The sequence below is a fragment of the Apium graveolens genome, chromosome 7 (genome assembly GCF_009905375.1).
Source record: "Apium graveolens cultivar Ventura chromosome 7, ASM990537v1, whole genome shotgun sequence".
NCBI lineage: Eukaryota > Viridiplantae > Streptophyta > Magnoliopsida > Apiales > Apiaceae > Apium > Apium graveolens.
Genome location: NC_133653.1, coordinates 11,326,026 through 11,340,869, shown reverse-complemented (window position 1 = coordinate 11,340,869; position 14,844 = coordinate 11,326,026). Strand labels below are relative to the sequence as shown.

Here is a 14,844-nt window from a genome sequence, read left to right as displayed (position 1 = left end):
AAAATATCATGTGCGTAAAAAAGAGTGTAAGTTCGCCTATTTCCAAAGGTCAAGTATCAGCGTAGTTCTTTATGCTCATATATTTCATGTTTTGTTCTGATGTTAATATAATTTTCATCTTTTAATTCAGTTGATTTCTTACTCGATATCCGTGAATACCTCATTCGAGAAGAAAATACAAAGTAAAGCATAAAGTGCAAAGACAGATAACCACTACATATCAACAGTCAATCCTAGATCGCTACAACATAGGTAAATTATATTTGTTATCATATGACACATAGGTCGTAAACAGCTTTTTATGGGTCCATTATCCTACTACTTTTATGTGCATATCAATTGTTTGATAAAATGCTTTAACAAATTTTTAAAAACATAAAGGCAATAATTGTGTCTGATCATGACAATATTTGTATTTGTTTTATTTGTTTGCATCATATTTGTTTGTTTAGTCGTGTTTTATTACTATACCTATGTGGTACTTCGAATGAGATATTTTATCAGAATATATGACTCTTGATGTCTTTTAGACCATATTTTATTGGTATGAAATAATATGATTCTTTTTGTTTATATTTTCTTATTTAATATGAATGTTTTCTACTTAATCTGTATTGTCAGGATTAATATGAAAAGCGGAAGAGGCTGCTCGCAGGACAAGGTTAGCTAAGGTTTTACACTGATTCCTAGTTTCTCAAATAATATTTTTATGTTAATTCACGACATTTTAATTTATTGAATTGAAATTTTTATACAATTTGGTGGATGGATTTGAGGCAAGTTTTATGTTGCTTTGTCAACTGATTTATGATTAGGTTTAATTGTTACTTTTGACATATTAATTTAGAGAATAAAATATAAATGATTGTGCAGACTGAAATCCGGAACCATTTGAGGCAGGTTTCATGATTTTTTTTATAATAGACCTAACATCCCGGCATATTTTTTTCTAGGGAGAGACAAAATTTGAAGAAACTAAGCAGAGATTATGATGGAATATCAGTGTTTCTAAATTGATTATCCACAGGCAAAGGGTACTGTTGATGGGTAAAGGAACCTTTGGCTTTGTTACAGTTCACATTGTTGTTGCTACTATCATAGGTCAACTTCATGCGGAGATAAAACTGTTAATCGACTAGCTGAGAAGGCTACATGTGATTTTGCTACAACACACAAGTGGTCAGTTATTCCATTAATTGAGTGCCACTCAAACACCAGAGGAAATAAATGACACTCAACTTCTTTGATTTGGTCATCGAAATTTGAAAGAGATCGAAATATATATTTTGGAAATTTGTAATTGCTATTTGTATCTGAGAAAGGAAAAAGCTTCAACTTATCACGCGAGACTTGGGTCGGAGAGACTGGACTGTTTGTTTGCATTTCACAGACCAATGGTAATAATGCCAAAGCACATTTCTCAATATATTTTGTTAACATTGTTGCCTCTAGGCCTGGTATGTGAATTGAAAAGATTGTTACTAGCTAAGACCTAGGTTGTCATGAGTTATCGCTCAATTATATGAATATCTGTGAAATTGAAACCAACATGTGATTAACTTGCATACATTATGTTTTGTTGGAGCGACAATTCGTCGCTTATGTTTAATATTATGTTTTATTATCCTGGTGTTGCTACTGTTCTTGCTGAGGCGGGTTAGCCGCCGAACTATTTCAATAAGCTAATGGACATTAAGGAAATGTTGTTGGAAATATTATATTTTCTAATACAGTCGGGCCTCCTATAAAGATTAACAATAACAATATTGTTATTACCGAAGCCAACATTGATAGGGTAAGATCATCATCATTGTGGGAGAGCGGTTAGGTAGATTACTGGCATTGGATTAAAACCATAATTTTTGTTAACAAAACTTTTATAAAGCTTTTAGCCTTATCAATTCTCTTAAGTGTTAACCGAAAAACTATATGCTGCACTGGATGATAGATTTCCATGACCCAACTAACTAGAGGACATGCCCCATTTTAGACCATTTCTTTTCCTCAAACCAAATAAGTTCTTGAACCAGTTTTAGCCTATAGCAATTGTAAAATTCTATATGCTAAATTAACCTTAAACATAACAATCAAAGAACTGTCATTGCTCACACCAGCTACTGAACTATTGGATCATGATCGTAACTGCCAAATTGATTCACTTTGATTGTGATATTAGAAAATATAACGCAATAATAAAAAACTACAAGTTTCTTATTATAGGCACATGATATTCTTATTAGTCATTTATATGAATATCATTTCCTGTATAAGTTGCAGGTATAATATGTATAATTTGATCGTTATAAGCGTACCATCTCATTTTGCTTATGAACTAGCTGTTTTTGTTTCATTTACCCGGTGAAAATTTAGTGTACAAGCAAGTTTTATACAAAGTTTTATGGCACTAAACATTTCAAAGAGTTGAATTCATAATCTGATTTTTAAGTTTAGTCTAAGTTTTGGTCAGTGATCTGGAAGGACTCTTGCAGTGGATTCTTCTTAATAAATCATTATCTTATTTTATTGTAGTGGATTTTTGTAATGATGGATGGACTGCAATTGAAAGTGATGATCAAGTAGTAAGGATCCATCCTAATTGCAGAAGTTTACTCTAGACAGCAGGTGTTTTGGCTAGAAATTGTATTAAGTAGTTCAAAATGCTTTTACATGAGTTTAATATCTAATGTCTCTTAAGATTGGCTCAAGATATTTTAGTTGGTTATGCTGAACCGGACCACTAGGAGTGTTTTTGATAGGCATCAATGTGGCAACACAAATGGGGAAAGATCATATATTGGAAGGATTAAGTTAGTTTCTATCTGATAGTACAAGTTTTCCAGATGTTCATAAGCAAAACACTCAGATGATTGTCTAAACAAAAGCTTCACGTTCTTTCTCCGCATATGCCTGCCTTGCTATCATTTCCGCTTCCCTGACACGAGTTTGAGAATGTCTTAGTGCTTTCAACAACTAAGCCTTGCATGCATTTTTATCAAATGTATGTGTTTCAACTTTACCTAATTCATTGATGGTGCAAAATGTATGATCGGAAAATGGTTGATTCCCATGTAAAAGGGAATGAATGATCGCGAGCCCAACTATTGGTGATGATTACAGACTAGCCTAGCAGTGTCATATGGTGTCATATGGTTTTTTTGTTTTTGTTTTTTTGTTTCAGTAGGTGTGTGTCATGTGTTTCAGGCCTGGGCTGTTTCTCTAATGTTTAGTCCAGGTAGGTAGCTTCAAATTATAAAATTGTAGGCAAAGTGGCATGCAACTTGTATTATATATATAAATTATCCAAAAGGTTGTTTTGATCGTTTTGAATAATATGATTGAAAGTGTCATGAAAATTCTGCCATTTATATAGCACATATCGTCTTTTAAAAAATGCAAAATAATTTATTGAGTTACCGTGTGAAAAACAAGCAATTTGGTTTTTTAATTAAAAAATATTAATTTTGACATCCTAAAATAAGAATACTAGAGTAAAGTTCCCAACATATATTAATTATCTATAAATAAATAATTTTGACATGCTAACCAAAATTATTTTAAATAATTTCTTCTGCTATATTGCTTTATTATGTATTTTCACACATAAGATGAGACTTACATTATTTTTAGGATTTTCTTCCATTTTTGTGCCGCTTTTTTTTTCCTTCAAAATTTGAGTTATTGACTCATTTTCTGTATCTCTCGAGTCTTTGAGTACCATATCAAATCTCTTTTCATTTTCTTCTATTTTTACTTTTTCTTCGTCTCTCCAATCTTTTTTATTTGTCTTAGTATTCATTTTTATAATGGTTGTCAATTAAAAAAAATATACACTAGAAAATTATTAATCATCAATTAAAATTGTCGAATTAGGATAAAATATATGTTATTGAGATTTTTATCTATAATTTTGAATATCAGCCGTGATAATTTCAAATTTTGAATTTCATGTATTCCTTATACTAAAATAAAGTAAGTAATAATTTGTGAGTTGTTAACTTTCATTTTAAAGAAAACGCGAGTTAGTACAAATTGCTAAATTTATTTTATGAGAGTTTAATTATACTTCATGTTCGAAAAAACCCTCTCATGATAATATATATTTGTGAAAATATGAGCCAAATCGATAGAAAAATAAATTATAAATTTGTAAAAAATAGCTTCTAGTATAACTTTTGAATATAATTTTATTTATATTTTTGTTGGACATATTAATTCTTTAGTAAATTTATTGTTAGGTTGTGAGACGGTTCCAGGTGGCCACGTCGATTAAAGATATCTATTTTAATTATAACGAGTCAAAATGAGGGGGGGGGGAATTATAAATTCGAAAAAATCATATTTTAATATGACTTTTGACTATCATTTTTATTTCTAATTAAATTTTTTATTAAATTTATTTTTAATAATAAATCATTTAAATTGTCATGTTTTAAAATTTTTTTAAATCGCAATACTTACTAAAAACACAATCACTTGAACACTATATCAAATATTAAATGCGAAACGACGTCTGAATTTGGCGTCGAAAAAGGTTATATGATATAGTTATATATAGACAAATCAAGAGAAAAATAAATTACAAAATTGTAAAAATTATCTTTTAGTATGAATTTTAAATATAATTTTATTTAACAAAATAAATGTTTACTAAATTTCATGTTAGGGCGTACCAATCCTCTCATCAAAATAATTATCTTATATAAATGTAAAATGCGAGATGGCGTCGGAAGGCGATGTCGAGTAAAGTTGTTTGATATAATTATATCGAATAAAATTGTGGAAAAACATAGTACAAATTTTGAAAAACCATCTTTTAGTATAAATTTTGACTATAATTTTAATTTTAAAATATCATTAAACATGTAAAATATTTATTAAGTGAATGTTTTCAATCTTAAAAATTAGATTTTATAATAACTTTTTTAATATTCTTTCATTCATGTAAATAATTGTAAAAATTAACAAAAAAAATTTAATGTATAATATATATACTAAGACTATTATTAAATGAGATATAAGATACCAAATATGTGCTCATATGATCAAATTTTGATATGGACTATAAGTCTATAACTAAATGGTATTAAGATTACTTCACATAAATTATAACATATAGAAATTTACACCTATGTTGACATGTTAACTAAAATTTTCCTTTTTATGTTAAAATAGTATATTTCGGAGTTGATAGCTCCGGAGAAACAAGACGGAGAAACAAGAGTGAAAAAATTTGAAGACCGTCGGTCTCAAGATGAATCGACCTAAATGTAAGGTCAAAGTCATTTATTTAAATTTTGAACAAAATTTTTCTTTGAATGCGAGATATTTTTTTCCCAAAAAAACAAACTCCCTATTAATGTAAACTAAGATTTGAATCGAAAAAAGATGACAATATTTTCTTTATTGTTCATATCTTATGATTTATGATTTTTTAAGCGACGGTACTATTTTTGATCACTTGACAATATTAAGTCATTATAACTGTTAAGGCCAAATTATTTATATGAATTAAGTGGCTAAAATTTCTTTTCTTTTTTGTAATGTAATTAAAAAAGTTTGTTTCTATGATACCCGGTCATCGTTGAAACCATTATTATTTTATGGATTTTACTATATTTTTTCTTATTCGAGTATATAAGATAGTCTATTTTTGTTGACTATATTGAAATAAATTAAATATGCATATATTTTTTTTTTGCAATTTGTTTGGTGTTTATTACTAATTGTAACAATGTAATGTAATGAATAATAAATTATCATACGTGCCGATGGTCAGTAATTTTGTAATAGGCTTCAAATTTGACAATATCAAATGTGTAATCGATCTATATAGATTTTTTTTAGACAAAGCTATATTAACCATGTTTTGTAAATAAGATAAATCGGTCGAATTAGTACTCAAAACTTTTTCGCGTTTATGCAACCACTTAGTCACTAAGCACTCGATGTTAAAAATCATTTGAAAATGAGTACGTATAAATTAGTCGATTAATCAAATTTTGTAGAAATAATTAAATAAAATCGATATTCAATTTTTATAACAATGATTTTATTGTGTAATTTTTTTGAATATATATTAAGAAAACTCCATATGAATAACATTGATGTAAGTTTTTGTAGAAATTTCAATTTTTATCGTTATATTTTCTTAAATTAAAAAGATAAAAATATAACATTTGCGTAGTACAAGCACATTGTTCGGGACCGGAAAGAAAACAGGGTCTAAAAGTTATTTCGTTCGAATTTGGGATAATGGATCTGTGTTCGTGGCGGAAACATCAATTTCTCTCATTGATCTGTTAATCACTATTTAAGTTATTAGTATTCTTTATATTGAATATAATATAAGAAAAAGCTATTTTTTTTTTTAAATTTCTTACTTCATTATTTTATAATTACGAAAATAATTAAACCCGCGTGTGTACAAATATATTCCTAGTTATATAGAAGATTAGAAAATAGAGTCAGTATGTTTAGAATATCAAAACTTGTGTTGTTTGGAATATATATATATATATATATAACATTGTTGCAATTTGAAGTGTTTTAAATTTGAAGATTATATTTATATTATTTTGTTTTATGACAATTAAAAAAATATTATTAGAGGACTCTATACGTAGTACGTTTACACAGGTTAAATTTAGTGTATGAGATTATGGCCATTTGATACATATAAATTTCTATTATATGCTTTACATTTTGGCACATTTTTAACATATATTACGTGCGAAACTTATCTTTCCAAGATTTTATGTTCTGATATCCAATTATTTAAGGTGTTAAGAATCAAATATAGGCTCTATTTGAAATTAATATTAAAAGTTGATGTACTATTAAAAAAAGTAAATGACTATTTATTAAAAAATTATATTTTTTTGAAAAAAATTTAAAAACAATGTTTTGATAAGATTTTATGATAAAACAACAACTGAAATGCAGGTTTTTACAAAAATTGGGGGACATGATTTATCTAACAAAATCAGGGGACATCATTTTTCTAACAACAAATTTTAAGTAAAATATATTTTTCAAAAAATCAGTTTTTAAATTTTACAAAACAACATTTGTTTTTTCTTGTAAGCATAACAAGCTTAAAGCTCTCACATCAGGGAGAGATAATTATTTATGAAATAAATATTAAAATTTATATATTTCACAATAAATATTGGTATCTTTTTATTCACTAAACGTCTTGATATGTAATATACTCCATCATTTAATCCAACAGACTTTATTCATTGATCCATTGTGGTTTATTCCATCATTTAAAAAAAAAACGATTTAAGTTAAAATATTAAAATCCTAATATCGACTTTAATTTTTCTTTTTTCACCTAAATGGTTTGACGTTGACCTATAAAAACAACCCACCCCACCCGTTTCCCAATCCTTACCCACCCACACTCGATCTCTCTCTTTCCTAGGGTTTCTCTCTCTCTCTCTCTCTCTCTCTCTCTCTCTCTCCCCACTAGCAATGGCAGAAGAGCTCCAATACGCAACTGGCAACGACGCGAAGCGCAAATACGACGGCGAATCATCACCGCCGCCTCCACTCCCCGGCCGGCGAACCACCGGCTTCTCATCTCGATCTCCCGATGCCGGCGTTCCTGCGGCACCTGATGCTGAGATCCAAGCCGCTAAGCTGAAGGCGCAGGAGATAGCTGCGCGTCTCTTTGAAAATAGTAATGTTGATGCCAAGCGTACTAAGGTTGAAAATGGCGGCGGTTATGATTCTAGTGAAGTTAGAGGTTTCAGCTCGGCCCCACCTGGTCTCTCTCTCTCTCCCGCTCTCTCTCTCTTATATATATCACTATATCTCTCCCTCCCCCTCTCCGTCTATCTCTCCTCTCTCTCTCTCTCTCCCTCTCCCCCTCTCTCTTTCTATCCCTCTCTATCTCTCAGAGTATATCTAGAATTGTGTTTTGTTATTGTCGTTATGATTAATTTTACTGTTCAATTTTAGGTGATTTTCTGTTCAATTATATTGTACAGATGTATATTGTTACCAGAGACAAAACTATGTATATTATGTTCGTATTTTGGTTAGTTTAATTATTGAGATTGTTTAAAAAAGTGATTTCTATTGAATAACTGTTGGTAGTTTGCTTAGTTTGATTCGTTATTGCCTGTGTTGCAATATTGTGATAGGTTGATGTGTACGTTTGTTTATATGGATTGATATATTGAAGTTTTCTAGGTTATGATTGTTAAGTTCAATTTTAACTATTCAGTTTCAGGCGATTAAATGTTTTTTTTAGATATGGTCTATATCTGTATTTTTTTTGTTAGCCTGCTCAGTTTATTGTGTTTTTATTTCTTGACGTACTGCACATTGTTAATGTTAATGCGTGAGTAGAAATATTAAAATTGTCTCTGTTATGTTTCGATATTTATGGGTCTACTTTTCACTTTCAGGTGTATATGATTATTTATGTTGTGTAGATGTAGATGTACACACACCAGTATACATGTTTTTATTCTGCATGTAAAAAATTTAGCTCAAAGAAGTATTAAGCTGTTCGTGTTCCATTCGGAAGTTTCTTTGCCTTATTAACTTGAATTGTTTTTTGTTTATTTTACCTCGTGGTCCGTACTTTCTTACAGTATCATAAATTCACCCTCTAGTACTATGTTGCCCCATACCTAAAGGGGCATCAGACATAGCCTCTTCACTTTGTTCTATGACTTTTACTATTAGTATATTCTTTCTTTTTTTGTTTGGTTAACAGTTGTTTTCATTTTGATTTTTCTCAAGTGTGTATATGGTAATGATTGATGATTCTTACATGTTATTGTCTGGCTCAGCTATTATTGTTTGCCTAAATGCAGATTATGGACATAAACCAACTATGAGTGCAGTGGCTTCAATGCCTGCTTCATATGGTTCTTACCCAGGCCCTAGCAAAAAGATTGAGATTCCAAATGGCAGAGTTGGTGTTATCATTGGTAAAGGGGGGGAGACGATCAAGTACCTTCAGCTTCAATCTGGAGCAAAGATTCAAGTTACGAGAGACATGGATGCTGACCCTAATTCACCAAATAGAGGTGTTGAGCTTACGGGCACTCCTGACCAAATAGCTAAGGCGGAGCAATTGATAAACGATGTTCTGAATGAGGTAGATGAGAAGTCTTATTGTTTAATCTTGACTTGAATAGAGGAGAACTTTAATGACAATCTGTTGTGAACAGGCTGAATCAGGGGGATCTGGCATTGTTTCACGAAGGTTACCAGGACATCTAGGTGGAACTGAACAATACTCCCAAATGATTCCAAATAACAAAGTAAAATGCTTCTTAATTTTCTAAGCCAGTATCATGAAAGATTTTTTCGCATAATTTCTATCTGATGTCTATGATCTTAGGTTGGTCTTATTATTGGAAAAAAAGGAGAAACCATTAAAAATATGCAGAGCAGCACAGGAGCTCGAATTCAGGTATTTGAGATTCATTTCATCTTCGATTAGGGACTCATTGGTGTCCGCGTGACTTTATAAGTTTTATCTGATTGGATGACTTTATAACATCACTATGTTGGGAATTACCGAATTACTGCATTTTATCTGGGTAATAATTTCGTCAATGTAGCCTGTGATCATTTCTTCATGTGCATCCATGCAGGTAATACCTTTGCATCTGCCCCCTGGTGACCCCGCTACTGAGAGGAAGCTACAGATTGATGGGACCCCTGAACAGATTGAGGCTGCAAAACTTATGGTCAACGAAGTAATCAGCGAGGTTTGTTCAATTATGCAAGAGTATAAATTGTTAGTTATGGTCTCGTCTTATTTAAATTCATTTTAAATAGGTGATCAGTTATCTTTTTGTGCAAATTTTTCTTTCATTATAATGCCTTGGTTTTTGTATTCTTAACTGTGTTATATGCTGCTTTTAACATGTATAGATATTATGGTGTTCTGTAAGTTGTGACTTTATATAGATGAATCTGCTTATATATGTTTGCTTAAATTTTTTGTTGCCTTTCTTGCCTAGATTGAAAATTTACAGGTCAGTATAACTCTCCTGAATCTAGATAGTTTGAAATATGAGATTTTCTAGTAATTGGCAATGCAAGAATCTATTAAGAAGTATCCGTAGTTTGGTTGATATATTACTACATTTGTCAAAATAATGCTTGATGATTGCTCTCTTCACATAGTTTCTGTGAAAAATATTAATACAATTTCAAAAAATCAATATTAATGCGTTCAAATAGGCCTTTAATCGCAAATGTTCCAGACACAAGTATATTCCAGGTAATTTAAAGTTATATATTCCGTCAACAATGCAAGTCATTAGGTATTAGTTCAGTAATTGCAGATTCTATCAAGCTGCACTCTCTACAGATTAGGCTATTAGGCTGACATGTGACCTTGCTTACTTTACTGACTTGTTATTGTACTTCTGTCAATATAGGTACAAGTTAGAAGGGTAATTTTAACTGTAATATTATATTCCTGTCAGTTATGGATAAATAGTCTGCGTATATAGACTTACTATGCAGGATGTTATTGACGGCCTGAAAACATTGTCGACATTTGGGTTGTCTTTTTATCAGCTGGGAAATGTTGGGTAGAGCCAGTGATTGGTGAGATCTTTAGATTTGAGACATCAGGTTTAATATATATGATAATTGTTGATTTCTAATAAATACTGTTGGATGTTTTTGAATTTATCATGGTAACATTGAATTGCTATTTGTTGTGAAGTAATTAAAATAACATGATGGCTTGTGATATTTTTAGGACCCGGTAAATCCAAGTAGTAAGCTTGTTCTCATTTGAGTGTTGAAGTGCATAATGTTATGGATGTTCACTGGGCGTGTATCATAGGTGCTGTTTTTTTGTCAATTCTATGTTCACCAAAGCAATTATAGGTCACACATTGGGTATTGATTTTCCGCTGACCCCACTATATGTGTTTACTTGGAAGCACTAATAGTTACTTATGAGATTGGGTATTAAATCACATTTGATACCTACTTACGAGAGAGCCAAGGACAGACCGTCACTCTTGTAGAAAGGGACTAGGTTCTTCCTAGATATGGTTACAAGTCAATAGTGGAATTGTTCTAGTTCTTGTTTACATATTTTGTCCACAAGATAAGTAATTTCTAGTAGCTGACAGATCAGGGTAGCTTTAGACTAGCATTGATTACTTTTTCATAAAAAATATTATTCATAATAATGCCTTACAAGTCATCTTCATATTTCAGCCTGTTATTTTTCTTGCTTTTATGGCAATATTTTTCTCGAAGTATTCTGTTCAATGTCTTTTTCAGGTGCTTGACGAACTTTTTGGTGTTTCACTTGCCTACAACCTTTTTATTTACTGTTTCTATTTTTAATTTTTCCTGACTTGTTAACTGAATATCTTCTTTTGGCAAGGTTTCAAGTAGTGTATTGCAAGTATACCAACTGCACATATTAGTACCTCACATTTCTGCTATTTCTGTCTGTATGTACAAGTAAATCCTACTCTCTTAGGGGGTCGCACTAGCACTAAATGACAATCTCACTGCTATTACTTGTGTATTTAAATGTTTATGCTCTTACACCTTACATTGTTTTGAAATGATATGGTACATTATACTTGGATAAATATTATACTTCTTATATTCGGATATAATTTCTTTGAACAAGTAGAAACTGCTCTCTATTAATTGGAGACGCTCAATAATTTTTAAATAAATGCCGGTACTTGATTGTGATCAATTTAAGTCTATATGTTTACAGCGCCTAACAGAAAAGTACTAGAGGTTATGCTCATCGCGCATAGTTGTTTCGGTTCAGTTTATGAGAGTTCGTTTATTCTGTATTGCTAGGTTTACAGGAAGAGAGTAGAAAACAATATAAATGGAGAGTGCACATCCCATTCTCCATATATTTACTATAATATATTAATGAATTGTGAACTGAATACTGTATTCATTAGTTGGATAGGTCTTTGTATATTGTCTTGCTTGTACCACGAACTTTGTGTAGTTTTTGCAATCTTCTTTTGTACCCCATTCACTTCGAATAGGGAGAGGATGGGACATCTGCTGGAGTAGCAATAATACCGCTCAACCAGTACGGTATGTCTGGCGCCTAACTATCTTAGTAAAATAATACAATGTCTCTTGTTTAATTTTGATTGTAAATTGACATACTTGTGTTATCATTGTTAGTACTGGAAATGCCATTGCGTAGCTGTGAATGTATGCAGAATCCTTTGTTTGTGCAAGTATTGTTCCCATATTGTATCATGTAATATGTTTCAATTTATTGAGATGATAAATATTGTGCAGAATCATGTTAGAAACCCATCAATGTCCGGATATTCTCAACAAGGTTACCAGGCTCGAGCTCCTACGAGCTGGGCCCCATCTGGACAGCAACAACCTGGTTATGGCTACGTTCAGCCTGGAGCATATGCTGGGCAGGCACCGCAGTATAATGCATCTCAAACACAATATCCTGGTTATCCCCAACAGCCCTCTTCAGGTGGGTATGCTGCTGGTTGGGACCAGACATCTGCTGCGACAACTCAGCAGACTACACAGGTAGGTGGCTATGATTACTATGGCCAACAATCAGCTCTGCAGCAGCAAGCTTCTGGTGCTGCCCCTGGTTCTACAGATAATACTGGGTACGGTTACCAGCAGCAAGCAGCATCTGGCTACAGTCAACAAGGTCAGGGTTATTCCCAGGATGCCTATGGTGCCTATACATCTGCCCCTCAATCAGGGTACGGTCAGCCTCAGCCTGGATACGATCAGCAACATGGTTATAGTTCTACTACTGGATATGGTAATGTTGCTAACCCAACAACTGAAGGGCAGAATGCTTCCTATGGAGCTCAAGGAGACAACAATTCAGCTCCGCCATCAACTGCTGTAGGTCAGCAGGGTTACAATGCTAGCCAGCAGCCCAGCCCCAATCCTAGTTATCCACCCCCAGCACAACCAGGCTATGGGGTCCCTCCAAATTCTCAAGCTGGGTATGGAACTCAACCGTCTGCAGGATATGGGCCCAGTTATGGAGCACCTCAAGGCCAGAAACCTGCATCTGGTCAACCAGCTTATGGGCAGCCCCAGCAGTCACCTACAGCCCAAGGAGGCTATTCACAGCCTGCTCCTGTGCAACCAGGTTATTCTCAGCCACCATCAGGTTATGGTACTGCTCCCGCTTCAGGATATGCTGCCCCTCCACCGTACGGTGCAGCACCAGCGGCAACTCAGCCAAGTTATGGGGGCCAGCAACCACCATACAATAGTTCCTATGCTAGTGGTTATAGCCAGCCTCCTGCATATTCTGCTGATGGCAATGCAGCTCCAGCTTCTCAAACTGTTCCACCTAATGCAGCTGCGAAAGCCTCACCCCAGAGTTGATGTCAGTTGGGGTGATGCATCTCCAGTTTTAAGTCATCTTTTAATGTTGGATTTAATAGGGGTTTTCAATTAGGTTTATTATTTCAGAAACTCGTTATTGTCGTTTAATTAGTTTAACTTGTCAACTGGGGATTGATTATGTTTTTGATGTGTTCTTGCAAGTGTGCTGTAAGTTAGACGTTTATCTTATGGTTGTAAGAAATGCTTGTTGGAGAATGCTTAATTAACTCTATTTTTATGTTCTCATTGCCGGTGCCTTGGAAATTTTATATTTTGTTAGGTACTCCCATAACACTTATTGGGGGTTCATTCAGATCACTTGTATCAATGTATGCATGTTTTCTTGAATATTTTGCTAGTTACTGGAGAGTTATGTCGATACTATGCATTAAGCACTTAAATCAGTGGTTATATTGTCTGATAAAATATATGATTTTTAACAAAATTCTGATCAAATATTGTGATATTTCATGCTACAAATTTTTATTGTGTTAATTTCTTCATTATATTACTTCATAGACAAAAATATCAAAATCTTCATAATTTTCTACCATCCGCCCATTGTAAGGTTTAATGAAACTGATGCGATAAAATCCAAATTCGGACATTCAGGTTTTAAGATATTCGTTTGACACAACATGAGTATCAAATATTGTTTTTGTTCGGTTACATATTTATGGGAGATCCTTTGATATTAAATAACCGGTTGATACTTGATCCTATGCTTTGGGCAGTAAAATGATCTGGGTAGAACCGGACATTTTGTGCTCAAATATCGTGTCATTTTAATTTTAGTGTCCAGATTTGATTCCGGGATTATATTATTTGAATACAAACTAATCCCGGGTATATGAGAACTGGTTCCAAACCGAATATGAGACAGTACCGTATTTTCATTTTCTAACCGCGCAGTTTATAATCCATCGGATAAGAGTCAAATATGATCAACTAACATTAAATATCATTTTTATTTTAACTATTCAAATGATTATTTTTATAAAATTAATATAATACTACAAAAATAATAACCATAAAGTCATACTTTACAATAAATTAAAACTTATATAAGATATAAAAAAAAATCAAAAAATGATTATTTACTTACAAATATAATGGGTTGAAAATATATTCAACATATGGGGTCGAATCGAATATGAGCCATGGATCATATTTGGATATTCGGGTATGATCATTTTATAGAAAATAATATGAGACCTAATTTGAGCGGGTATATGAGTGCTCATATTCGGGATCATATTTTATCCGAGCCTAAATTTTCCGCCAAATTTGAATCGTTTATAAAATGAATATGAGACATGTATCATATTTTCGAGTCGGATATAAGCCGAGATACCGGATAGTCCGGATCAATTTACAGCCCTATCTATGTTGTATGCGGATCAGATCAGTTTTGGGGTAATAGTCGAACCAAACCGCGAAGAGCGGTTTTAGAAAATTGTTATACGCAACCGC

The 14,844-nt window shown here is 32.5% G+C and overlaps 1 protein-coding gene across 1 annotated transcript; it reads left to right on the top strand.

Moving 5' to 3' along the window:
• The first annotated feature begins 7,387 nt into the window (after positions 1-7,387).
• Positions 7,388-13,617, top strand: LOC141671430 (uncharacterized). Its single transcript, XM_074477677.1, has 6 exons — positions 7,388-7,771; positions 8,832-9,118; positions 9,192-9,284; positions 9,365-9,436; positions 9,621-9,737; positions 12,289-13,617. Exons 1-6 carry the CDS (start codon positions 7,477-7,479, stop codon positions 13,369-13,371), a joined length of 1,947 nt encoding a protein of 648 aa, XP_074333778.1. The 5' UTR covers positions 7,388-7,476; the 3' UTR covers positions 13,372-13,617.
• The last annotated feature ends 1,227 nt before the right edge of the window (positions 13,618-14,844 follow it).

Excerpts from the sequence above, each read along its gene's own strand:
- LOC141671430 (XM_074477677.1), top strand. The coding sequence starts at position 7,477 with ATGGCAGAAGAGCTCCAATACGCAACTGGCAACGACGCGAAGCGCAAA. Across the intron at positions 7,772-8,831 it reads TTTCAGCTCGGCCCCACCTG|ATTATGGACATAAACCAACT; the intron begins GTCTCTCTCTCT and ends GCCTAAATGCAG. Across the intron at positions 9,437-9,620 it reads GCACAGGAGCTCGAATTCAG|GTAATACCTTTGCATCTGCC; the intron begins GTATTTGAGATT and ends GCATCCATGCAG.